This window comes from Lotus japonicus, chromosome 1 (genome assembly GCF_012489685.1).
Source record: "Lotus japonicus ecotype B-129 chromosome 1, LjGifu_v1.2".
Taxonomy (NCBI): Eukaryota; Viridiplantae; Streptophyta; class Magnoliopsida; order Fabales; family Fabaceae; genus Lotus; species Lotus japonicus.
In genome coordinates, this window is record NC_080041.1 from 94,269,088 (window position 1) to 94,293,877 (window position 24,790).

The 24,790-nt window shown below is 35.9% G+C and overlaps 4 protein-coding genes across 4 annotated transcripts; 2 read left to right on the forward strand and 2 right to left on the reverse strand.

Annotated features, from left to right (window-relative positions):
* Window positions 1–8,901: 8,901 nt before the first annotated feature.
* LOC130727977 (protein NODULATION SIGNALING PATHWAY 2-like) lies at window positions 8,902–10,949 on the forward strand. Its single transcript, XM_057579293.1, has one exon. It carries the CDS (start codon window positions 9,087–9,089, stop codon window positions 10,791–10,793), a length of 1,707 nt encoding a protein of 568 aa, XP_057435276.1. The 5' UTR covers window positions 8,902–9,086; the 3' UTR covers window positions 10,794–10,949.
* Window positions 10,950–11,124: 175 nt separating this feature from the next.
* LOC130712684 (uncharacterized) lies at window positions 11,125–11,754 on the reverse strand. Its single transcript, XM_057562505.1, has one exon. It carries the CDS (start codon window positions 11,752–11,754, stop codon window positions 11,125–11,127), a length of 630 nt encoding a protein of 209 aa, XP_057418488.1.
* A 3,628-nt stretch (window positions 11,755–15,382) lies between these two features.
* LOC130712692 (uncharacterized) lies at window positions 15,383–16,669 on the reverse strand. Its single transcript, XM_057562515.1, has one exon. It carries the CDS (start codon window positions 16,667–16,669, stop codon window positions 15,383–15,385), a length of 1,287 nt encoding a protein of 428 aa, XP_057418498.1.
* Window positions 16,670–21,235: 4,566 nt separating this feature from the next.
* On the forward strand, window positions 21,236–22,609 carry LOC130712698 (uncharacterized). Its single transcript, XM_057562520.1, has one exon. The coding sequence runs from the start codon at window positions 21,236–21,238 to the stop codon at window positions 22,607–22,609; it is 1,374 nt and encodes a 457-aa protein (XP_057418503.1).
* The last annotated feature ends 2,181 nt before the right edge of the window (window positions 22,610–24,790 follow it).

Here is a 24,790-nt window from a genome sequence, read left to right on the forward strand (position 1 = left end):
TGTGAGTTTTATTGGCGTCCATTATATGGGATCTAATGTTGCAAATTCTTCTGAAGACGTCAATGTACCCTTTGAAAGTATGAAACTGATCAACATTCTACCAAAATGTTGTAAATGCATGGGTCAGCAAATAAAACAATGTTACTTCCGCCAGATTTTTGTTCAAATCTGTGCTTGCGGTTGTCTCCGCAGATGGTGAGGAGGTTGGGATTGCGTTGGGGTGTGCACGTTGGGGCTGGTGGAGGGAAGTACTTGTCACTCTGTTCCGGTTGGTTTTGTCTGGCGGAGGCTCCTCGCCTTGCCTTTCTGCCGTTGGGTTTGCTTAGATCTGTGTGTGCCTGTTGAGGCCAGATCTGCCTGAAGAGTCTTGTTCTTTGCCTGCCTAGATCTGTGCGTGCCTGTTGAGGCCAGATCAGCTCGGATTCATGGATTCGGGTTCCCTAGCAGTGTCGCTAGTCTCTACCCTTACTGGTGCCTTTCCTAGTCAGATCCTCTGTTTGTGATTGTGGTGGGTTCGTGGTTGATGATGACATTTTGGGCGTTGTTGGTGTTTCTTGGTTATTGGTGCTCGGTATCTTGGTTCGACCGTAGGTTTTGCTGTCACTTTGCTGCTTTGTATTTGATTGATGTACTGTGATTATTTGGGTCCCAATGTCGAGTTGAGCTCTATTTTTGTTGGGTTTGTGTGACGTTTGCCACACCTAGGTCCCCGATAGATGCTCGTCTCGTAGGTTTTAGGTGTTTATTCACCGGGTAGAAGTCTTAGGACTTTCATTATAACATTGTGGACTATACACACGAGGTGTGTTATCTGTACTATTATCTTTATATTCTGTTTTCAAAAAAAAAACAATGTTACTCCCAAAAAAATCAATTTATAGAACTCTAATTTGACGTAAGTGCATACCTCAGAATAATAATAGTATTGTCATGCATTTCCTAAATTTCTAATAATATTCAAGACTAAAGTTAAGATAATTTTCAATTAATAAGGAATAGATTATTTCATATATCTTAATAAAATTTGTAATATTGACCAGCTGTCTTTCGCCCTTTCTTTTGTATGTATATATACATGTCCAAAATATTGGAAGATATATGGTCTCAAGATAAATAGACACCTTTAATAAAAATATACTTTGGATTTGTAGCTTGACCTTATCATTGAATAATATATTATCACATGCATACTCTTTTTTTTTTTTTTCACTCACGCACTATATATTTTTTTAAAGATCAATTTTAATATTTCCAATTAATTGCTGCATCGCTGTTTTTGGATGCAATTAGTTAGTCTCTCTTTTTTGTTAATTTTCCTCTTGTAATCAAAACAATATTATAAAGCATTCGTGTCATGTTAAATTTCTTGGGTTTATTTTTCTAAAACAGAAGATTTATTAAAATAAAGCAAAGGACTAGCCATGACACGGCCAAAAACCTACAAGGTTTTCAGAGAGAAGCAAAAAACCTTATGAAGAACTCGCCCAAGACCAAAGGAAACAACACACACACCCAATAAGTAAAATCAAAAGAGCCTTAACTGCACTATCTCCATATCTCTCCGGTTGAGAAGTTTTAAGGTGGTTTCAGACATGCCTCGATTTCCTTTTCATCCGTTTCAAGGAAGACAAGGCCGCAATGCTTACCTATTTTCCATACATTGTCGCTCTCGAGATCACGCAATTAACATTCCACAAGTGTAACATCAGATAAATACGGTGGTGCCTCTAGCCTCTAGGTCTTTAGAAATTAAACTCTCAATCCTTCTTCTTCTTTCCACGTCTAGTAAACTCAAGAACCTTTTTGTTCGTTTCACGACCAATAACCTTTTTACGACGACATCTCCTATGATGGAGCTTTGTTAACATCCAGGTACACAGGAGTTATGTCCAAGTTCCACCTCTCAGGCAATAAACAACACGCAATGAAACATCGGTAGGCACATCCCACTGCTCCGAGCATTCCATACTATCAATCACCAACTGCTCAGAGGCGCTGTTTGAGAGATCAGATTCAGAAGAATCCACAGCACCTGCCCCAGATAGTTAAAAATTACAACTTTTATTATGATATATGGAATAATCTATTCTTAATAAATGCAAAATTATCTTAACTAGTCTTGAATATTATTAGACATTAGAAAATGACAATAATGTTATGATTCTGAGGTATGCACGCCAAATTAGAGTACTATAAATTGATTATTTGGATGTAACATTGTTTTATTTGTTGACCCATGCATTTGCAACATTTAGTGGAATGTTTAGTTTCAAACTTTCAAAGGGTCTATTAACGACTTCAAAAGAATTTGCACCATTAAGATTCCATAAAATGGACGGCTGACGCCAATAAAATTCACAATCTATATATAATCTATATGTAGTAACCTCTACTGAAAAATGAAGTCAACTGGAATGTGTGAATGATGAGTGGATTAGCAATAATTAATTTTTAGTTGTCATGACTCATGACACATCAAATTTACATTACATCTCACGTTTTTTTTTTTTTTTTGAAATTCTCACGCTTTCCAGTTCTAAACTTCTAAGGGCATCTTTAACCATGATACTCACTAAAGTATTTACATTCTACTTTTTACAACTTCCAATAATGCCACCTCATCTACATTTTTTTATTAATTTTTACTCCAACCCAACAACTCTTAAAAGTTTATATAAAAAATTATTTTATTAATTGCAAGTTTTATTTAAATCTTTTACATTAAGCAAAATAAATGCAAACACACTTTTCATGACTAAATTGACTAAATTGAGTATCTACACTCACATACTCTCACTAGCAAAAGATTAATAAAAATGATTAGGTACTCTTTTTCCTTACTAGGTTTTCCCAAGGGGGTTTTCTCCTAGTAAGGTTTTAATGAGGTATTTTTTATAAAGCCTTTTTCCATTGGGGTTTTGGGTGGGTTAGTTTTGGATGTAGTAGGTTGCCTTGTATTGTTTTCGTTTCAGTCTTTTTCCCTTCATTCTTCCCTACTTGTATTGAGATTGAAGTACCCCTTGTACTTCTTTTTAATACAATTCATATTGCTTATAAAAAAAAAACATACTCTCACTAGCTATATTGGAATTAAAAGTATGCTCCAATGGTAATAGATATTAGTGGGAGTATGTAATTAGAGATGCTCTAATATTTAAGGGATTAGTGATTACGTACCTTCAGTGAAATCTTCGTAGAGTAGGTGGCGAATAACATCTTAACATATAAAATTCAGAAAATTATGTAAAATGGCATCTTATGACTGGAAAACATGTATTTCAGAGTATATGTACAATTTTTTTATATCCTACAACGTAACTGATAGTTGTGAGAAGTTGAATTACAAGTGTTTTTTCATTTCTATCAAATATATATATGTTTTTTTGAAACTGTAATTCCATTAAAACCTCAAGGAGCCAAAGCGGCTAAAACATCAGTTTGGAGCAAAACATCAAGCTCATGGGGTGCCTCTTCTATCCAAACATAGTTGGGGTATTTAGAAGAGTTCTTCGCCAAGTGATCAGCCACAGAGTTACCCGAGCGTCTAACAAAAGAAAACTGAAAGAAACGAAAAGAAGAAACCAAATCCCTACAATCCTTAAGAACAGACATAAAATAAGAAGAACCAGTCGCATTCTTCATCCAAGCCTCATACAGCTGTAAACAATCGGTCTCAAAACACACGTGCATGAAGTGCAAGTCGAATATATATAAGTGTGCTTAAATGTTTCGTAACGTGTCTTGTCTCGTAAAATAGAAGTGTTTTTATTAACTTTAAATATGTTTAGAAAAATTGTGTTTTATATACTTTTCTGTTGGGAAAATTTGTGTAAGTGTTCATTTGCATTATTAATCATTTTGAAACTTCACGTTTATATTATATCTACCGGCCATCTTAATCAATTTTAGAAATTTCATATGTAAAAGTCATTTTATCAACGAGTGGTTGGTTCAAGTGGTACATGCTTGATTCACCTTAAGCAAGGTCTCGGATTCAAGTCTTGTGGATGAAAAAAACCCCGGAGGGAGAGTTAGCCTCACCATAATATGGATATTCACAGCTCGAACATGATTGCCTACGAAGGAAGACACATGTCTCAAACAAAAAAAAATGTAAAAGTAATTTTACTTTATTTTATCTAAACAACATCTACTTTATGATACTTTGCGTTTCGCTATTTGGAATCGTGAGAAACTTTCGATCTATAACGTTGATGATTTTATTTAATTTGTTGGATCTGAATCTCTATAGATGCTAGTTCAAGTTTGTTCCTAGCAATGAGGGGTTTATAGATCAACCTCGCGTAAGGGTTTCTAGGGAGGGGCAGAACAATTCTCCTGGTTCCCATCCCGTTCCAATCCATGTCTCTAAAGATTGATGTAAAATGTGACCTTAATAACCCTTATATATAAGTCAGTCCTCTACTTTTGAGCTAGCTTTTGGATTGACTTAGGTTTTCTAATTCTATTATGATATCATAATATATCCTAGATATGTTATAAGTGGAGATCACCCGTATATGAACTATATGAAGATGTTGATTTATGCATATTCAATGCTCTAAATATCAGGTCTTGGGCATGATAAAAGTGTGTTAAGAAATTCATAATGAAAAGATATAACCAAAATAACTTTATATATAAGAACATAATACTTCACTATTAAACTAGCTATTGAGTTGAGGTATTTCAAATTCTAATTGAAATTGATTATTACACGATTACTGGTCATATGTGATTTTTCAAACATGCAGAATATCCGAAATGAAACGTGTGAAAGAAGTCAAAGAACTTAATTAACCAATCATTCATCTAGTTACTGATCATAGGACACTCTTACATCGCAATCAATATTCCTCCGCAAATTAGCAAGCCAAACGTTTGGGGAAGGAATATTCTAACTTAATTACCTTCACTTAATGAAAAAATTTGGCGTGTCACCCGAGTTTCTCCTGCCGATAATTAGAGACTAATTTTAATTTCTTTTAAGATGAATACATAAACTAAATGGGTATAATTGACCAACAAATTCTTTTACTGTGTAGACATAATTAATGTTTGAAATCAAAACATTTTTAACGAGTTTAACTATCTCACAATTGTGCCACATATTATGGTTATATTATATTAAATTAATTTAATTGTTTCAATAATATAACTATTAAAAATTCAAAGGACAAAATTATCTAACACGTATTCAGAGCTATTCCACGTGGATGCATACCATACAATTTCACCATGCGTACACGGCTACTCATGAACCACAAGCAATACTTGTATTCAAGTTTAAGTATATTCGTATCTCTCTTTTTCTTTTGTCTTAATTGCACAAACTTTTTCTCAATATTTTTCACTTTCTTTTTCTATTTCATTATTTATTTATGATATCTCGGATTTTTCTCTCTTCTAATCCATGTCTCTAAGGATTGATGTACAATGTCTCTAAAGATTGATGTAAATTTGGTTTGAATAAAATATTTTTCAATTAAACTTCACCATCATTGACGTTGCATTTCTCATGAATTGGTACGTAATTGTGTTGAAATGACATAAACTGTTAATTAATCAATTTTCTTCAATATAATATGAAATAATGCTATCCTTTGGTAATTTAGGGGCGTTTCTTGCATTTCCCATATCGAAGATGCCAAAAGAGGCATCACACTACACTTGGGAACTTTAGAGGAATTAAACTCTGTTAAATAAAACGGGTGAAAGTGATTGGGTTGTTTCCCATTCCTATCATGAGAAGATAGCGCGTTGTCAAGTAATTGTGTTATTTTATTGTTCATGTCTTTATAATAGTGATTTTAATATATGTCATATCAGCCTACTTTTGTGTTTTATCAACCTAGTGTATTGGTCATGCTTTTGTTGGCCGATGTCATGAGCTTCTCATATGTGAGGCTTTAGTGTTTAAGTTACCTAATTATTGTTGGGAAGATAGAAGAGTCTATCGGTCCAGAAATAAGACATCAAAAAATATTAATGTCACATCTTAACAAAAAATTTAAGACATTATGTTTATGCGTCACATCTCTTATAAAGTCTTCTCTTCACTCATACTTGACCAATATTACACTCCAACTCAACTTGAATTCTCAACAACGTAACTATGTGGCAGTTTAGGCCCACCAGAATAATGTTTAAGCAACTCAACTAACAACTCATAGTTGAAAATGCTCTTAGTGTGGGGCTTCCTTGCTGTTTGTTGCTTTTTCTTTATAAGCTGCACCAAAATAAGGGAACTATATTAGAAATATAATTATTCATGTATCCTTTACCTAATAGTTTTAATAGGGTTGTGTCAATGGCAAGGCTAAATAGGCAACCTTAGGCCAACAAAATTTATTACATACATAGAATATATTACAGAGACACTTGAGCGATGTAATAGAACAATGAAAAATCATGTCATATTAATTGTAATGTAGAAACTGAAAAGTACAACTTTGATATTTATTAATAATCTTGTTTCGTGTCAGCAAATTTACATTTTTAAAAAATTAACAAAATATATATTTATATTTTACATTCACAAAATTGAAAAATTAATTTTTATTTACTCATAATCGTTAGTTTTTTTATAACTTATATATATATAGTATTGTATAGGTAATGTATCTCATGAGAAATGCGATTTTATGTCAGAACATAAAAATAAATCATGACTGTTAGAGCTAATCATGAACGATTCAGATTAAAGCAATCTTAATAGTCATGTGATCACTTAAAAACAGTAACATGACCTCATGTTTTAATCTGAACCTCTAACTATCGTGACTTATTCTCATGTTCTCACATAAAAACATCATTATCATAAGATACATTCTCATATTGTATAAGCTTGTTATTCACTATTTGTTTCTTCTCTAAATAGAATTAATTGTTTCTACCTTAGAGTGAATTATCAAAGGAGATTCTGAAAAAAAGTGTTGCAAAATCTCTCATTATTTAATTCCTTGCGTTGCATGTTGTATTTTTCATCCTTTTTTATTTTGTAGTATTATTTTATTTATATTTATTTATTTTTTTATTTGTATTATTTTATTCTTATTCTTTGCAAGAGAAAATGTCTAATAAAAATTATGAATCTAGTTTTGAAAAATTGAAGGAAAAAAGAAAAGTCTAAAACCTAATTGAATCTCTATGTGAGGTTCTTGATAATTTGTTACTATTCATAAAAATGATTTACAAGCAAGTTTAATAGGGAAAAATATGATAGAGCAACCACCTGTAGATAATACTCACAACACAATTAGTCATAATTTCTATGATATATTAAGTATCTTTAGGATTATAGTCAAATTAAAAGAAAGTCACTTTAACATTTGTACCTTATGCCTCAAAATGTCTATATACGGTCCTAAGCTTTAAATTTTTGGGATAATTAGTTATTCGACATGATATCAGAAGTTCTATGATTAAGGGTATAGAGTTCGATCATTCCCCTAATTTTTCAAATAAAATTAAGTGAATTTTAGTACATGTAAAATGAGTTTGTGCATTATTCACACTTCAAACTCAAGTGGGTTTCTGCGTAAAGGGACGTAAGTATACAATCAAATTGGGACTCTTTATAGATTGTGGTTGGGTATACTAAGTTTGACTAACATTTTTCTTCTCTCTATTTATATTGGGTTGGAATACCCTTTTCTTCTTTTTAATTAATTTAACTTATAAAAATATTATTATTTTTATACAATAATTTAGACTTTTTTTTTTGTACATTGGAAAGATAAATTGCACCGACAAGAATCGATACCTGTACCTCCTCTTCCCAACTCATATGCCCCCAGCTCCTACCACTTGCTATCCTACAGGGACAAAAATAATTTAGACTTTTGAGATAGTTGGATGATAAAAGGAGTGAATTATTGAAAGGTTTATAAGGAGAACTTAAGGGAAGTCACTTTTTTTCACTTAATTTCAATATTAATTCAATCTTTTATTCTTCTTGTATGAACTTCATGGAATACGTGTTATCTTAAGTTAAATGTTTAGAGAACAATGATTCATGTGCTATCGGACAGTGCGTGAGACACCATTTTTTTTCTTATTATTTTTCTCTTCCAATTACATCCCCCACACATTGCATCTATTAGTTGCCTCTCATATCTTTTTGTCTAAAGATGTGGCGGAAGTCTTTAGGTGGAAGATTAATGGAAGAATCTAATATGAGTTAAAAAATATTATATGAAAAAATCTCTTTGCTTGGAGATGTTTTAAGGAGGAAGGAGAAGTACTTGTATTTTCCTTCGTTTTCTTTCCAAAATTCCGAAATCCACATTTTTCCTCAGATTAGGCAGTAAGTGAAAAATTATATTTTAATTTAAGTAAAACGAAGAAATATTTTCAATTCTCATCAAGAAGATATTTCTCATAACTATTTGTAAATACTAAAATAAAGGAAGTAGTTTCCATGTAGCCACTTACTTCTCAATTTGTCATTTGCTCCAAAATTAGAGAAGAAGATACATAACATTAGCATTTTAAATTGCGCTTCACAATAGCAATTACAATCGTAACATAACGGATTTTAGAGTCTTTGTGTTGACGTCGATCGCAATTGCAGTCACATCAATTAGTGTTTGTTTGTAATTCTGCAACACAACCACAATCATAACCGTGACTGCAATGGAATATAAAGAGAAATAATTAAAAGGATGAAACGAAAAAGAAACGAAATACATCTAGCTAATTTTCCTTTATTTAACCGTGGTCCTATTGAATGGTAAATATTTTCCAAAGTTAACATCATTCGTACATTTCCCCTCGACCCATATAGCAAGCTCATTGAGTAAATGTTCTGCTAGTAATATTTACATCAACCCATTGGATTCAAGTTGATTAGTCATCCTTATCACAAAACCCCACATGTTTTTTTTTTTTGTTTTGTCTTCTCATTGTTCTCCTAGAGACCCTTACCTTTTGCTACTTCCCCTGTTTTTTATTCTGTCTTCACATTGTTTTCCATCATTTGGTTTCTCTATAAATAGTCAAATAGGAAAAGGATTGCTCATCAAATCAAACTCCATAACAAGACTCACCTCCTCTGCACAGAGTGGAGAAATCCATTAGAAAACATGATGCAGTCAGAGATTCTTCATCAGTCCCCATGGTCATTCTATGAAGGCATGGACTCAATTTTTGATCAAGTTCTTGAGCCCTACCAATTATTCACCATGGATGACCATGTTGTTGGTGATTGTGTGTTCAACAGTACTATGTTGAGCACTCCACAGGATACTGTTTCTGAAGTTTTCTCCATCCCCTCTCCTTCCACCATATTTACCAATGATCTTATCCAATACCCAATTGATGAAGACACCCTGCAACTCCCATCACTGATGGAACTTGATGGTTTCGAATTTGATGCTAATTTGAGTTCCCAGATTGCAAATATTTTTGGCCATGGATACCCAGAAGAAAGTGAAGGGACTCATTTTCCGCAACCGCAATTTAAAACACTGGAAGAGAGCTTCCCTTTACAGGGCTCCCCCAGTGAGGTAGAAGATTCATGGAGTCCTCCCATGTCACTGAGATCAGAAATTTCCTTCTCCTCCTCAATTCAACAACCATCACTGAACTTGCCACAAGAAGGCATGGAAATTTGCAACCAAGTGAGCCTTCCACACCTGATGGAGGCCTATGTAGAAACCAAGGGTAAAGGACAAAATTCACTAGCAGAAGCGATCTTGAGGCGCATGAGCCAGAAAGTTAACCCGCGCGGTGATTCGCTTGAGCGCCTTGCATCATACTTGTCACAAGACATGACAAATCATGGAGATTATCTCAGAGGTGAGGCCTCCAAGAACTTTGGTGATGCTTTGAGGGTGTTCCATCAAGGAGTCCCACATAGAAAAATTGCTGACTTTGCAGCAATTTCAGCAATTCTTGAAGCTGTCCCAGAAGATTGTGATGGAATACACATAATTGACTTTTATTTAGGACATGGTGCTCAATGGGCTCCAATGATTGAGACAATTGCAAAATTTCACAAATCATTGAAATTGACATCAATCAGATTGGATGAGGAGAGCCCTGAATGTGTTTCCACTCCATTAAATTTTGAGGAAACTAGGAGGCAACTTTATGAACATGCCAAATCATGTGGTTTGAAGTTGAAGGTAGAGGAAAAGAGATTGGAAGAACTGGTTGGTGAGATTAAAAAGATGAAAAAAAAGGGTGGGAGGAGAGAGTTTTTAGCCTTCAATTGTATGGTGGGTCTATTGGATTTGAGCGATGCGAGACTTGTTTCACCATTACAATCAACGTCAACACAAGTGTGGAGGAAAAGAGAACAAGCCATGGAGTTTCTTAAGGTAGCTGAGGATTTGATCAACACCTCTGACTGCAAGGGAATTATCACTTCTGGTGATGGTGATGCATTTGAGAAAATGAAAAATAACTGTGATTTCAGGTCATTCATTGAAGGCCATTTAGTGCATTACCAGGCTTGGTTAGAATCAATTGAATCACACTTCACACCTCGTTTCTCTGAAGCAAGAACTGCAATTGAAGTGCTATTCGTGGCGCCTTGCGTCTCTTCTCTTAGTCTGTTACAATTACAAACATGGGAGGAAAAGAAAAAGGATTGGGATCTTCATCAGGAACAGATGATGAGCTTAGAGGGTTGCAGATTGAGCAATAACATATTACTGGAAGCCAGAGAAGTGTTGAATGGAAGTGAAGGTTCATATGAGGCCAGGATTGAAGGACAAAGTGGTAATGTTCTGGTTTTGGAATGGAAAGGCACCCAACTGCTAAGACTCTCAACTTGGAAAAACTAAAGCTAAAACTGTGCATAGTAATCTTTTGTGTTACAATCAAAATTTCACTTCTAGATAGTTGTTAATTGATATTAGAATTTGATTTGCACATATGTTCATGTTCATTGTAGCCCTAAAGGTCTAAACCCAAAAGTATATAAAAGTGCATTTGTTCTCTTTTTTATTTAAAATAATTGTTAAGAACTAGAAGTTTCAAGTTGGTGGGATGAAGAAGAAACATGATCTGTCATGAACAATTGAACATCATAAGAAAATAAATAGCTATAAACTCATAAATAATGACATTGGAATTAAATACATGTTACTGCAAACATGCAAACATACTGAATTGTTAAATACTTGGTACAAACCAGAAAGGATAAGGAACATCAGAATGATTTGATTTTTCTACAGAAAAATATTTGATGCTGCTATCAGTTAAGTGCTTGACCCCCAACCGAACGCCTTGCCATGGATCTGAAGGACATTGAAATGAAATAGCAAAATACACACTATTTTCTCTAATTAACTCTTGATCAGTGCTACTAAGGGCAGCTCTTGATATGACCATGTTTGTGATACCACTAACAAAAATCACATTATCATCTAAACTTTGACACTTGATCCACTGAAGAGGTTCCTTATTCATGTCCAACTTAAACACTTCCACCGCAGTAATCTTAGGTGAGGTAACAAATTCTGGGTTCCAAGAGTCAACATGCTCAGGTTTATAAATTACATTGCACATGATGTAAATGAGGAATAGTTGTTCTAATGATTCATGTTTTGCTAGACAGCCATATGCATAACCTGAATCATGACGGTGGCTATCAACTATTCTTGAAACATATGGTGTCGATGCTTCCGGAACCATAACTGATACTTTAGGCTTTGGAGATCCATTACCGAAATCTTTAAGATCATAAATCAATATGGAATAATGGAAGTCTTCATCAGTACTAACATACAACTTCGAACCCATGATTTCCAAATCCAAAAATTTGACCCCTGAATCCTTTTCTGTTTCAATCATGTTCCATGACTTATCAAAGTGCCTATAAAATGCAATGTGGCAATGGTCGTTGAAGAGACCAGCCATATAATAATAACCTGGTTTATAACAATCTGGTGTGGAAGAGGCTAGGATTCTCCCCATAAACAATTCTTCACCTTGGATTGGGGAGCTGGAGGGAAAGTACAACCGTGATGGGACTGGGACGCAGCTATTAGTCACCGGATTGAAGAAGAAGACTGATAAACAATCCTTTTCAACATAATCAGACATAATCATCCACCCTTCAACTGAACCGTGACAGGAAATCCATATGCTCTCAAATATTGATCTTTTGGGGAAATGTTCACGTTCTGTTCTCAAGCTGAAAAGTACTTGGTCATTAGATCTAAGGACAATTAGTGGCAATTCAGGTAAAGGACGACAGTGCTTGTTTGCAATGGCATTTGTAACGGTACTTCTCCATGAGGAACAAATTGTACCCAAAGCAAGGTAATCATTGAGGCACAAACGCTTCATACTCAGTTCTAGGATCTCATTAGGAATACATGCCCATTTGTTGATTTCTTTCTTCTCTTCTTTTCCCCTCACCTTCTTAAACTGTGTGAGGAATGAACTGAGAAAACTATTTCCATAGAGTGACATCTTCAACAGGAAATAACACTTCACGCGATCAAACACTAAATAAATTTTTTTTTTTGAAAGTTAAATATAGATCTATATATATATAAGAAATGTTGAGAAACAACCCCTTTCAATGACATGGGTACAGGGTAAGCAAAACACCCTACAGAAAACTCAGCCCCAAATCTATCAAAGAACCATTAAGAAACCTCCCAAAGAACCATTAAAAACCTCCAAACAAACCTCTAAAACCTCCCAAAGAACCTCTAAAAACCTTTGAGTCCACTATCACTGAGATGCGTTGAAAACAAGAGGTTGTATAATGGTGACAACAACAAGAGCTATATGTGTTATTCTTATAATGCGTTGAGTGAAATTTGGAGATAACAAACTATCTTTTTTTTTTTGAGCAGTGGAGATAACAAACTATCTGTTCTAAATATTAGGTGCAAATTCATTTATCCCCTATTTAATTTATGAGATTTCAAAAAAGTTATCAATTCATAAGTCTCCGCAAATCCATTAATCCCTTATTTAATTTATGATTTCATGATTTCAAAAAATATTTATCTTAAATACTTAAATCTTCAATGGATATTCATTTAGTGTGCACAACTATTTTCTTGTGCAAGGTTGCACAACCTTAAAAATATCTGCTATAGCAGGTGTTTTCGGTCTTTTGTATTTAAAAATAATTATAAATATATTTTCAATTTTAGCTCATATGTAACATAAATCATGATTCTCACCCCATACTTCATCTAATTCATTCTGTACCTTTCATTTATGAAATCAGCAAATGGTCCTGTGAGATATATTCATCGAAGTTTATTGGATCTGATTAGAATATTTTTTGATTCTCGAACAAAAAATCAGTAAAGTAAAAAAAATTCAAAATGAAATAATCGGGGAGGGAACCTGCTATAGAAGGTTTTTCTAGGGTTGTGCAACCTTGTACAAGGAAAAAGTTGTGCACAGTAAATGAACCCAAAAATAAATACTCAAATCTATATTTAGAAATTTTATAAATTTATGTTAAACCAAATCAATGCTAATGTCTATTACTCCCACCGTTCCTATTTAACTGTCCACTTTAAAGAATTTTTTTTGTTCCTATTTAACTGTCCACTTAGCATTTCAAGAGAGCATTAAATGATGTTTTTACAGCAAATGCCCTTATCAGTACAATAAATGAGGAGAGATAACACATACTTTAAAGGGTAAAATAGAAAATTAATCCTCACTTTTTCTAAAATCAACAAAATTAATCACACCCTTAATATGTGTGCCTCCACTCAAAGTGGACAGTTAAATAGGAACGGAAGGAGTATTTAAAAAAAAAAATTTGGTAACAAGGGGAGAGGTTTAAGCAAGCTAAGTAACTAAGGAGATCTAAACACAAATACTCAATCACCCCTGAAGGTGGCAACCGCCACAAACGCTTTGGAGATCCATCATGAGAAGCTTGTCTAGTGAGGAAATCAGCTGCAGTGTTCCTCTCGCGAGGCACGAACTCAATGCTTACGCTCCAATTCCTTGCAAGTTGGGTTCTGACTCTATCAAGCACTTCTCTATCCCAGAAACTACCAATATCAACTCCTTCGTGGAACACTTGCACAAGTCGCAAGCAATCTGACCTGCAAGTAACAACACGGTGGCCAAGCTCCCAAGCCTGCTGCAAACCCACCTCTGACGCTAACAGTTCAGCAAGGAAAAGATTCGTAGAGATTTATTTCTCTATTTATGGATTTATTTTTTTTATAGGCAAATGTTAGTTTTTTTTTTTTCCTGAATTGAATGTTAGTTATTAGTAAATTAGTCCTCCTCAGAGTTTGAACTATGAACCCTTCATCCTTCCTAAACCTTATGTGTCCCCTAGTTCTTACCACTTGAGCTATCCTTCAAGGACTATGGATTCGTTTCTAATTTACTATGATTTCATTTATTTATGTGTAATTATTTCCTTATGTGGATTTGTTAATTTGACTTGTTATTTCCTATATAAGTAAGCACTCATATATTGACTTAATTGTAGATGTTTGGTGTAATGGGCTATGGAATTTCTCTTGTTTATCTACCATACCCCCTGTGCATATTACTCAAGAAATCATTACTGTCCATATTCCTTCATGTCCTACGGGTGTAGATGATATTCGTTGGATGCAAACGCATGATGGGCAATACACTTCCAGTTCAGCGTATGAGTTAGCAGCAGGGGTGCGGGATGCACCGTGGAAATGCATATGGTGGTCTAAAGTCCCGGAAAAAGTCAAGTTTTTCTTATGGCTTATTTCCAAGGAAGCCCTCCCCACAAATGCAATATGGTTGAGAAGCAACAGTTTCCAAATTCTCACATTCGATTTAGTTTTTAATTGCTTTTAGGTTGAAGAAGCTCATTTTAAAAACCAAGATTTGAAGTTTTTATTTTTTTTTCCAGAAAATTTGCATTTGATACTTGTAAATAACATGGGGGTACCATAAAAAAACATGGGGGTAGTGTATGTAAAAAGCACACAATCATGTTTTCAGAAACGAGAGATAAGCTATAATGGGGGAAAAAATTATTGTGGTGTTGAACAAGCATGTCTTTACCTTTCATGTACAGAATATTCTATGAGATTAATGGATATGCATGACGTCAAATCACATTATGCTACATAGGACTAAGTGATTAAAAATCTTTTTAACTTTAATTAGTAAATTAATAAATTGCTGATATGACGGAAATCAATTGGGTGCATGTGTAAAATAAGTTTACACTGTCAGTGCACCTTCCAGTTTCTCATATTCTATTCATGAAAAGTGTTAAAATTGAAATAAGTTGAAATTAAAATATTATTAACTAGCATTAATCTAACTTCTATCAACTGTAGCAAATGCAAATAATTAATCCAAACACACCGGAATAGTTATCAGTTCTGAATGATAAAAAAAGCAAAAAACAATAAACTCATAAATAATGACTAGTGAATTGTCAAATGCTTGGTATGAACCAGAAAGGATACAGAACTTTGGAATGATTTGACTTCTCAATAGAAAAATATTTGATGCTGCTATCTGTCAGGTGCTTGATCCCCAACAGATTACCTTGCCATGGATCTGAAGGACACTTAAATGAAAGGGCGAAATAGACATTATTTTCTCTAATTAACGCTTGAGGGCAGTTAAGGGAGGTTCTTGACATTACCATGCTCTTGACACCACTAACAAAAATCACATCATCATCTAATCTTTCACACTTTATCCACTTAATAGGCTCCTTGTTAATGTCAATCTTGAACACTTCTACTCCAGTGATCTCAGGTGGGATAACATATTCTTTGGGCATGTTCAAGTAGCCAACATCTGCAGATCTATAAGTTATATTGCAGATCATGTAAATAAGGAATAATTGGTCTAATGTTTCATGTTTGGCTAGAGAGCAAAAGGCACAACCTGAGACATGATGCTGGTTATCAATTATTCTTGGTACATGTGGTGTCGATCTCTGTGGAAGCATGGCTAAAACTTTAGTCTTTGGCGACGATCCACTACTGAAATCTTTAAGATCATAAACAATTATGGAATTCAAGGGTTTGCTAGTTCGAACATACAATTTGGAACCCATAATTTCTATATCCAAAAAAGCAACCCCTGAATCCTGATCTGGCTTAATCATGTTCCACGACTTGTCAAAAAGACTATAGAATGCAATATGCAAAAAATCATTGAAGAGAGCAGCCAAAAAATCATTTGATTTATAACAATCTGGTCCGGAAGAGGCTACCATTTTACTCAAACACAACTTTTTACCTTGGATTGGAGAGTTAGAGGGATAGTCCAATGGTGATGAAATTGAGACTCTACTATTAGTCACAGGATTTTTGAAGAAGATTGACAAACTGTTCTTTTTAACATAATCACACATAATCATCCACCCTTCAACTGAACCATAACAGGTAATTTTTCTGCTCTCAAATATTGATACTTTGGGGCAATGTTCACGTTCTGTTCTCAAGCTGAAAAGTACTTCCTCGTCAGATAGAAGGACAATTAGTGGCAGTTCACTTAATGGGCAACAATGCTTGTTTGCCATGGCTTTAGTAACAGTACTCCTCCAAGGGGTGCATATTGTACGCAATGCAAGGTAATCCATAAGACACAAGCGCTTCATAATAAGTTCTAACAACTCATCCGGAATATGCACCCACTTGCTAATGTTGTTCTTCTCTTCTTTTTCACTCACCTTCTTATCAATACATAGCTTTCCATAGAGTGACATCTTCAATAGGAAAAAACACTTCACCCCCAATCAAAGCTAACCAAAATTTCTCTGTTGTAATCAATAAAGAATAAAGTAAAATCAAATACCTTTAATGTGTGTTGAAAACTTGAAAACAAGAGGCTGTAAATTTAAAAGAAAAATCAAAGTCGAAATTGAAATTGATCAAAGAAAAAACAATATTATCATGTGCAAAGGCGAGTTTACTAAAACAACTTAAACAATAAAAAACTAATTAAGAAGAAAAATACCGTAGAAGAAAAAGAAGGCAAAGTACCAAAAAAAAAGAAAAAGAAGGAGAACATCGTCAGAACGCCAACAACTTTCAGAGTGATATGTGTTATTGATATAATGGATTGAGTTAAATTTGAAGAGAATAATTTTCTGTTTTAAATATTAGGTGCAAATCCACTCAATTCCTTATTTATCAATTCAAAAGTGGCACGTGTTCCTTAAATATTTAAATTTATATTTAGAAAATTTATGCTAACCAAATAAATATTAATGTCTATTATTTTAAAATTCAATCAAGTAAGATAATTTCTAAATTTTAATTAATAAATACTTAAATTTAATCAAATAAAATTTAAAGAAACTATTTGAGTGGGGAGGTCCAGGGATCAATCACTCGAAGGTGCAATTTATTTTTCCGATTTAAAAAAAAAAGAAACTATTGAGATTTGTAGAGATTTATTTATTTATTACTGGATTTACTCCTAATTTATTATTTTTTTTTAACTAATTTATTATTATTACTACCATAAATACCTTAGTTATTATATAATATTATTACTAAAATTACCTTAGTTTTTGTATTGTATCTTTTTTGTTACAGGAGGAAATCGTTTTTGTATAGTATAACTAATATGACAAAAACGATAATTAATATGATATAAATACTATACAATATGATTTAATTATATCATATTAATTATCGTTTTTGTACAGTATAATTAATATGATATAATTAAATCATATTAGTTTTAAATATGGTTTAATTTATTTATGTTTAATTATGTGTAAATATTTAGTTATTTAGGTTTGTATATTATTTCCTTGGAGGCATATCAGGTGAGAGGAGTGTGCTAATGTGAGAGGTGAGAGCATTCAATAACAACCTTTAGATATTAATTAACGGCTGAGATTTAGTGTAACCTAAAACAGTCCACGTCATCCCACTCACTTGAGTTTCTCACCCCCACGCGCATCATCTTCTACCCTGCGCACAACGATTACCCACATGCCTCCATTCCCTTTCTGTCTTCGCTAAGGTAAAATAAGCCTCTATTCCCCTTCCTCGTGATCTTTTTCTCCCCAATGGACTTGTCCCACAACTCATCGTCTTCGCTGGAGATCGACGACACCGACGTCGGATTCCACTCGATCTGAGGCAGATTCCCGTTCACACAAAGCCTCCACCGATCGCCAATTGTTGAGGTCCAACAACTGGTGGGTCACAGAGAGGTGAAAGAGGTAGGCGATTTGTTCTAGAAAATGGGAAGATGAAGGAGTGCGCGTGAGGTTGGGAAAGTAGGATTTTCAATATGATTAAATCCTGGCCATTTATTTTGATCCAAGGGTTGTCATTAAATACTCTCATCTCTCACAATAGCACACTCCTCTCACCTGATATGCCCCCTTATTTCCTTAATTATATTTATGTTGTTGACTTCTTGTTTTCTATTTGAGATTTGTAGAGATTTAGTTCTCTATTTATGGATTTACTCCTGATTTATTATTTATTATTACCATAAATACCTTAATTACTATATTATTATTATTATAATTATTGTAATTATATTAGTTTTTTTTAATAGCTCGTAAATATATTAGTATCAATATCAATCAATATATATATATATATATATATTAGAAAGAAGTTCTATCAGGCTGATTTGGTGAGGTGGCAGCACCAGCCTAATTCTCATTAAAAAAATTTCACATCTCAATTTATTAGATAACAAATTTCATGTGTCTATTATATTTGTTTGATAGCTTCTCTACTATTGTGTTATTTTATCTTGAAACCGAATTTTAAAAAATTTGCCCAACTATCTAAGATTTACCTAGATTACTCCTTACTAAATTTATTTTCAAAACAAATCTTTAAACGGTTGGGGCCTAATTTACTGCATATTTACAGGAATTCATTGATTTCTCCTTTTATTCTTTCTCATGATCTACAATATAAAAATAAAATATATAGTGCTGAGATTATAATCCATTAAAATTTTAAAAGATTTTCCCTAATTATCTAAGATACTGCATCAATCATCTCCTCCCCAATATATCAATATCAATATCAATATATATTAGAAAAGAATTAGATAGCTTCTCTTCTATTGACACGTGTTCCCTGATTCCAAAACAAATCTTTAAACCAAATTTTAAAAGATTTGCCCTAATTATCTAAGATTTAAACGAACTCGCATAATCACGTTCATGATTAATTGATGTATCAAATATAATAGACATATTCCCCGTGCAAAACACTAGTTCTTTTTTATTACAGGAGGAAAACAGTTATTGTATTAATTGTGCATGGGTATTAAGAACTCATTATTTGATAAATATTTTGACTGAAATACGTCTAACCCTATTTAAAGTTGAGCTACATTTAGAAAGAGAAATATGATTATTTGTTTTTTTTTATAAGCAAATGTAAGTGGTTAATTGTTAGTAAGTTAGAAAATCCTTCAAATTATCCTTCCAAGGATCGAACCCTGGACCTTCCCCCTCCCAACTCTTATGTCCCCCAGCTCTTACCACTTGAGTTATCCTTCGGGACGTGATTATTGGTTAAGTGTACATGCAGTGAGAGTTGTGATAGATGAAAATTAGATGTGGTAGATAAGATATGATGTAAAATGGGGGTATAGAAGGAAAAAAATGAGAAAAAATGCTTTGAATTTATAAAATAAATTAAATTTTGGAATGGAGTGAGTATAATTAATATATATGATTTAATTTGTTTATTTTTATTATTTTAATTTTTTAAAACAAATTATGTTAATGATGTGCTATTATTTACTTATTTAGGTTTGTAGATTATTGTAAGACCCAGGTTTTTATAGATTAAATAATTAATTAATTTCCAAACTCACGCATAGGTTCTGTGTAAGCGTGAAAGGAACTTTATGATGTGTTTGATGTTTTGACTGATGTTATGAAGATGAAAGTTTGGATTATGTTTAAGGATGACACTATGATCATTTTGAGTGATAGCACGAGCCATATTCGCACCCGGCTAAGGTCGAGAGTGTCTGAAAAAGGCTATATCCGCTCCTAGAGCACTGTTTAAGAGAATTTTAGAGTTGAAGGAAGAATAAGAACCTCTTAGTATTTTTCCCATGACCAGTGCTCCGATACGGAACCGTAGACTGTACGCACGATAGGGTTTACTTCCCGGAAGTCCGTCGAAGCTAGGTTTTATCTCCTCGGGGACTTTGATTAAGACCCTGAATGAAGAGTTTTTCTATTCGGAGCTTCTAACAAAGTTTCCATCCGCGTTGTCTCATTTGTTTCGACGTTTGCGATATTTCTTCAGAAGGAAGTTTCTTCATCCGACGTCGACTGCGAAAAGTAGTTTTTCGGCGTAAATCGACCCACACTGTCTTTGAGACATTTTGCTCAATTAAAAGAACCTCGATTTGAGTTTCGACATTCTGTCGCCGAATACTCAATTTTTATCAGCAGACAAAAGTACCAAAACGATCGGAACCGCGAAATCTCGAATTTTCAGATTTTCGCCTCATCTATAAAAAGGGAAAAAATGAGAAATTTCTCATTTTCTCCCAAGAGTGGCCGTGAGCTAGAGAGAGAAAGAGAGAGGTGCAGAGCTTTTCCATTTCTTGCCCGATCGTCCTGATTTCAGAAGCTACGCGTAGGTGCAGAGGTAAGGATGCTTAATCTTACTTCTGTTTCTTCTTTCTGTTGGGTTTTTCTATGTCTTTCTGTGCTCACAGTTTTGAGCTTTTTGTAAAATTGTCTGATTTCCCCGATTTTTCTTTCCAACTATCTTCCCTGCTAACCCAACATGCTATATCCGCTGATGGATCGTTCGGTTTTTCACCGAGTCGCCGTAGATCTGAAAATCTGTCCAAAAACCCAATTTCTCACATGTTGAAACTTTTTGATCAAAAATCCGCAATCTAACCTTGTGCCCTTAGGATTAGTTGCTCTAAATGTTGTTGTCAACAACCCCATCAACTTCGTTTTTCGATTTATCAGTTTTGAGTTTTCGGGTTAATTCTTGACCATTTTGCCCCTAAATAGCTTAAATTCGATCCGTTCGTCCCGTAATTTTTCGGAGAGTTTCCCTGGCCTAGATATCACCTAAGATTACCTAGGAATTAAATTAGATCGAAGAAAAAGTTCGGGAAACCCTATTTTTAGTACTGGCCGAAACTTGTCTGAATTTTACCGTGTCCAAAAATAATTTTTGGGTCTGTATGGCCTGAGCTATAGCGTAGCTCTCTCAGTTGTCGAAATTTTGGCTTTGGTTTCGTGTCATTCCGAGTTCTGTAGCTCGAGTTATGCGCGTTTTAGCGATCTGCTAGGGTTTCCATGTCTGCTAGGGTTTCCAACGTCTCTGGCGCCGCCGGCGGCCCATCACCGGAGGAGCGAGACCTCCATCGTCGGAACACGTACAAGGCCGCGGAAGATGATACAGGTGGGGTTCCGCTGAGAAAGCCCATCTCCTATAAGGATATCTGCTCGGGCATTAATGGTAAGACCTCGCTTCAGGAAGAGGAGGAGCCTCTTGATTATGCTGGTTCTGGGTCTGATATGGAGGACGAGGACGAGGGCGAGGAAAACGAGGTGGACATGGAACCGCGGGAAATTGATCCTTTGTGCCCTGTGATCAAGATCACAAAGCAGGAATTGCGTGAGGCCCGAAGTCCATGGAAGAAAGCTGTCATCGTCCAACTCTTGGGGAAGAAGATGGGGTTAGGCTTCATGCGTACGCGTCTGCAGAACCTTTGGCAACCGTTGGGCAGTATGGAGATCATTGACCTAGCACATGGCTATTTTGTTGTGAGGTTCAATAATTTAGAGGACTATCAGCACGTGTTTGATGGTGGCCCCTGGGTCATTTTGGGGCATTGCTTGGTGGTTCAACAATGGAAGCCAGAATTCATTCCGGCGACAGCAGAGCCTGGGAAAGTGGCTGTTTGGATTCGTATCCCTGACTTTCCAGTGGAGTACTATGGGAAACATTTTCTTTGGAGAATTGGTGAGTCCATTGGAAGAATGATCAAAATTGATGCCCACTCCATACGACGAGAACATGAAGATGGTACGGTGGTTGGGGGTAGTGGAAGAGGGAGTTTTGTTCGCCTTTGTGTGGAAGTTGACTTGAGGAAAACCCTGATTGCTAAATTTGAATTCCATGACTTGGTCTATAAGGTAGAGTATGAGGGGTTGAATCAGATCTGCTTCCATTGTGGTAGATTTGGCCATCGGCTAGACAATTGTTCCCTTCTGGCAGCGGTGCCAGGTACTGCAGGAATGGAAGAGAAGGAAGGGCCTCGTGTGAGGCCGGAGGCGGAGGAGAGCCAACCGTTTGGGGAGTGGATGATTGTCAAGCGTCCCCAGAGAAAGGCGCCAATTCCGGCGCACAAGAAAGGAAACCAGGCGTGGAATTCTGGGCAGAGTAGCAAAAATTCTGGCTCCAGATTTTCTGCCCTGGCCAATGGAAGTAATGATATGGTGGGCCCAAGTCATAGTCGAAGTGATACCCAGAAAGGAAATTCCGAGGTTATTGCTATTAATGATGACGTTGAGACAGTTACGGATCCAAATAAGTCAGGTAATGTTAACAAGGAAGATATGGGGAAGGTAACTACCAATCAGGAGCAACCTACTAATTCTGTAGAGGATACTACCATGCAACACGTGGGGCCTACAAAACCGTTAACAAATATTTGCTGCACCTAATATTGAGACTGATATTTTGGGATCACGTGTGGTACAACAGAATGAAGAGAAACAATTGAGAGCCGTTGATAACCCTGTGGGGTCGGAGCCACGTCATCAGTCCAGAGTTAACTTCTCTGTAGAGAGAGAAAAAACTGAATCTGGAGGGGGAGTGCATGGCAAGAAAATACATGTTGGAGGAACAAGCCCTAAAAGTAATTGTACTGGGGTGGCTACGACCAGGAGGGACAGCAAGGGGTTACCTAAGATGACCAAGTATAAGGAAACCCATGGTAGTGCCCATGCCTCTGTTCGACCGCCAGAGGGTGGATGTATGCAAAAAGAAGATGCCACAAGCAAGGATGGGAGTACGAATTCAGATGGAAAGATGCGACGGGAACGAGAGAGGAGTTTATCTCCTGGGGCCTCTAAGAGGTCTAGTTAAGAGACCTACCACCCTCTCCAAGTTTTTAATGTTAGGGTTCGAAGATTTTTCTATCTTTGTGTGGAATGTTAGAGGAGCGCTAAGCTCTAATGCTAAGCTTGCTCTCAAAGAGTATATTAGAGTGAATAGACCAGACATTGTAGTCTTGGTTGAGACCCACTGTCAGTTCCATAGGGCCCAACGGTTCTGGAGGGCACAGGGTTTCCTGCCTAGTTGCATTGTTGAAGCTACTGGGCACAGTGGAGGAATCTGGGTATTGTGCCACCAAGGCTCAAATGCCCGTATTTCTTTGGTGGATTCTATGGCTCAGATTGTAACCTTTGATATTGAGATAGGTGCTTTCTCTTGGACTTGTTCTGCAGTTTATGCAAGCCCTATACCAGTCAATCGTGAAGCGTTATGGGGATACATGGCTCAACTTCGAGATAGGGTAACAAAACCTTGGATGGCAGTAGGAGACTTTAATGAGGTTCTCTATCCCTCTGAGGTCCGAGGAGGAGCTTTTACCCAAGGCAGGGCGTTGCTCTTTGCTGAGGCTCTTGAGAATTGTGACATGCTTGACCTTGAGGCTAAGGGCGGTTTGTTTACTTGGCACAGGAAGGAGAGAGGCATACTGAGCATTTCCAAGCGTCTTGATAGAGCTATTGCTGATTGTTCTTGGCGTTTGACTTTCCCAGAAGCATATGTGGAAGTCTTGACTCGAGTTTATTCGGATCACAATCCTCTCTTGGTCCGTTGCCATGCTCCTTCTCCTAGCCCCATGGAACGTCCTTTCCGTTTTCTGGCTGCCTGGGTGGACCACGAGGAGTACCGAGGAGTCGTGGCTAATGCTTGGAGAAGCCTGGGAGGTGATGTCCAAGGTAAGCTCTCTCGGGTCCAAACAGATTCACTATGGTTTAATAAGCATACCTTTGGAAATATTTTCCAAAGGAAACGACATGTAGAGGGCAGACTTAAAGGCATTCAAAGAGATCTTGATATGGAAGTTCGCCCTAGCATGGTTCGTTTAGAGGCCCAGTTACAAGGAGAGTATCGGGAGATTCTTCGTCAAGAGGAACTCCTTTGGTACCAGAAGTCCCGTGAGCAATGGGTGCGCTTTGGGGATAGGAACACTAATTTCTTTCACGCTCAAACGGTAATTCGGCGTAAGAGGAATAAGATCCACAGGCTGCTCCTTAGAAATAACACGTGGAGTACAGATGAGGCAACACTAAGGACGGAGGCCCAGGGTTTTTTCCAGGAGCTTTTTGGTGCTGCTAGGGATGGCATTCATCATGAGTACGAGGTGAGCAACATGCCTCATATCCCGAATGTGTGTGCTGCAGCTTTGCTTGAACCTGTGTCTCTTGAAGAGGTTCGGCGAGCTCTTTGGTCTATGAAGTCTTTCAAGGCCCCTGGGCCGGATGGTTTCCAACCAGTGTTTTTCAAGAAGTATTGGGACATTGTGGGTCAGGATATTTGGAGGTTGGTGAGCTCTGCATTTTCTTCAGGTTCTATTGAACCTTCTCTTGCAGAAACCCTGGTGGTGCTTATTCCAAAGGTAGATGTACCTACTAATATCAAGGAATTCCGTCCGATAAGTTTATGTAATGTGACCTATAAGATCATTACGAAGGTCTTGGTTGCTCGTATCAGGCCCTTCTTGGATCAGTTTATTGGGCCTCTCCAGTCCAGTTTTGTTCCTGGGAGAGGAACAACCGATAATGCAATTCTTGCTCATGAGGTGATCCACCACCTAAATAATTCCCATGCAAAAA

Excerpts from the sequence above, each read along its gene's own strand:
- LOC130712692 (XM_057562515.1), bottom strand. The coding sequence starts at position 16,669 with ATGTCACTCTATGGAAAGCTATGTATTGATAAGAAGGTGAGTGAAAAA.
- LOC130712698 (XM_057562520.1), top strand. The coding sequence starts at position 21,236 with ATGTCTGCTAGGGTTTCCAACGTCTCTGGCGCCGCCGGCGGCCCATCA.
- LOC130727977 (XM_057579293.1), top strand. The coding sequence starts at position 9,087 with ATGATGCAGTCAGAGATTCTTCATCAGTCCCCATGGTCATTCTATGAA.
- LOC130712684 (XM_057562505.1), bottom strand. The coding sequence starts at position 11,754 with ATGGGTTCGAAGTTGTATGTTAGTACTGATGAAGACTTCCATTATTCC.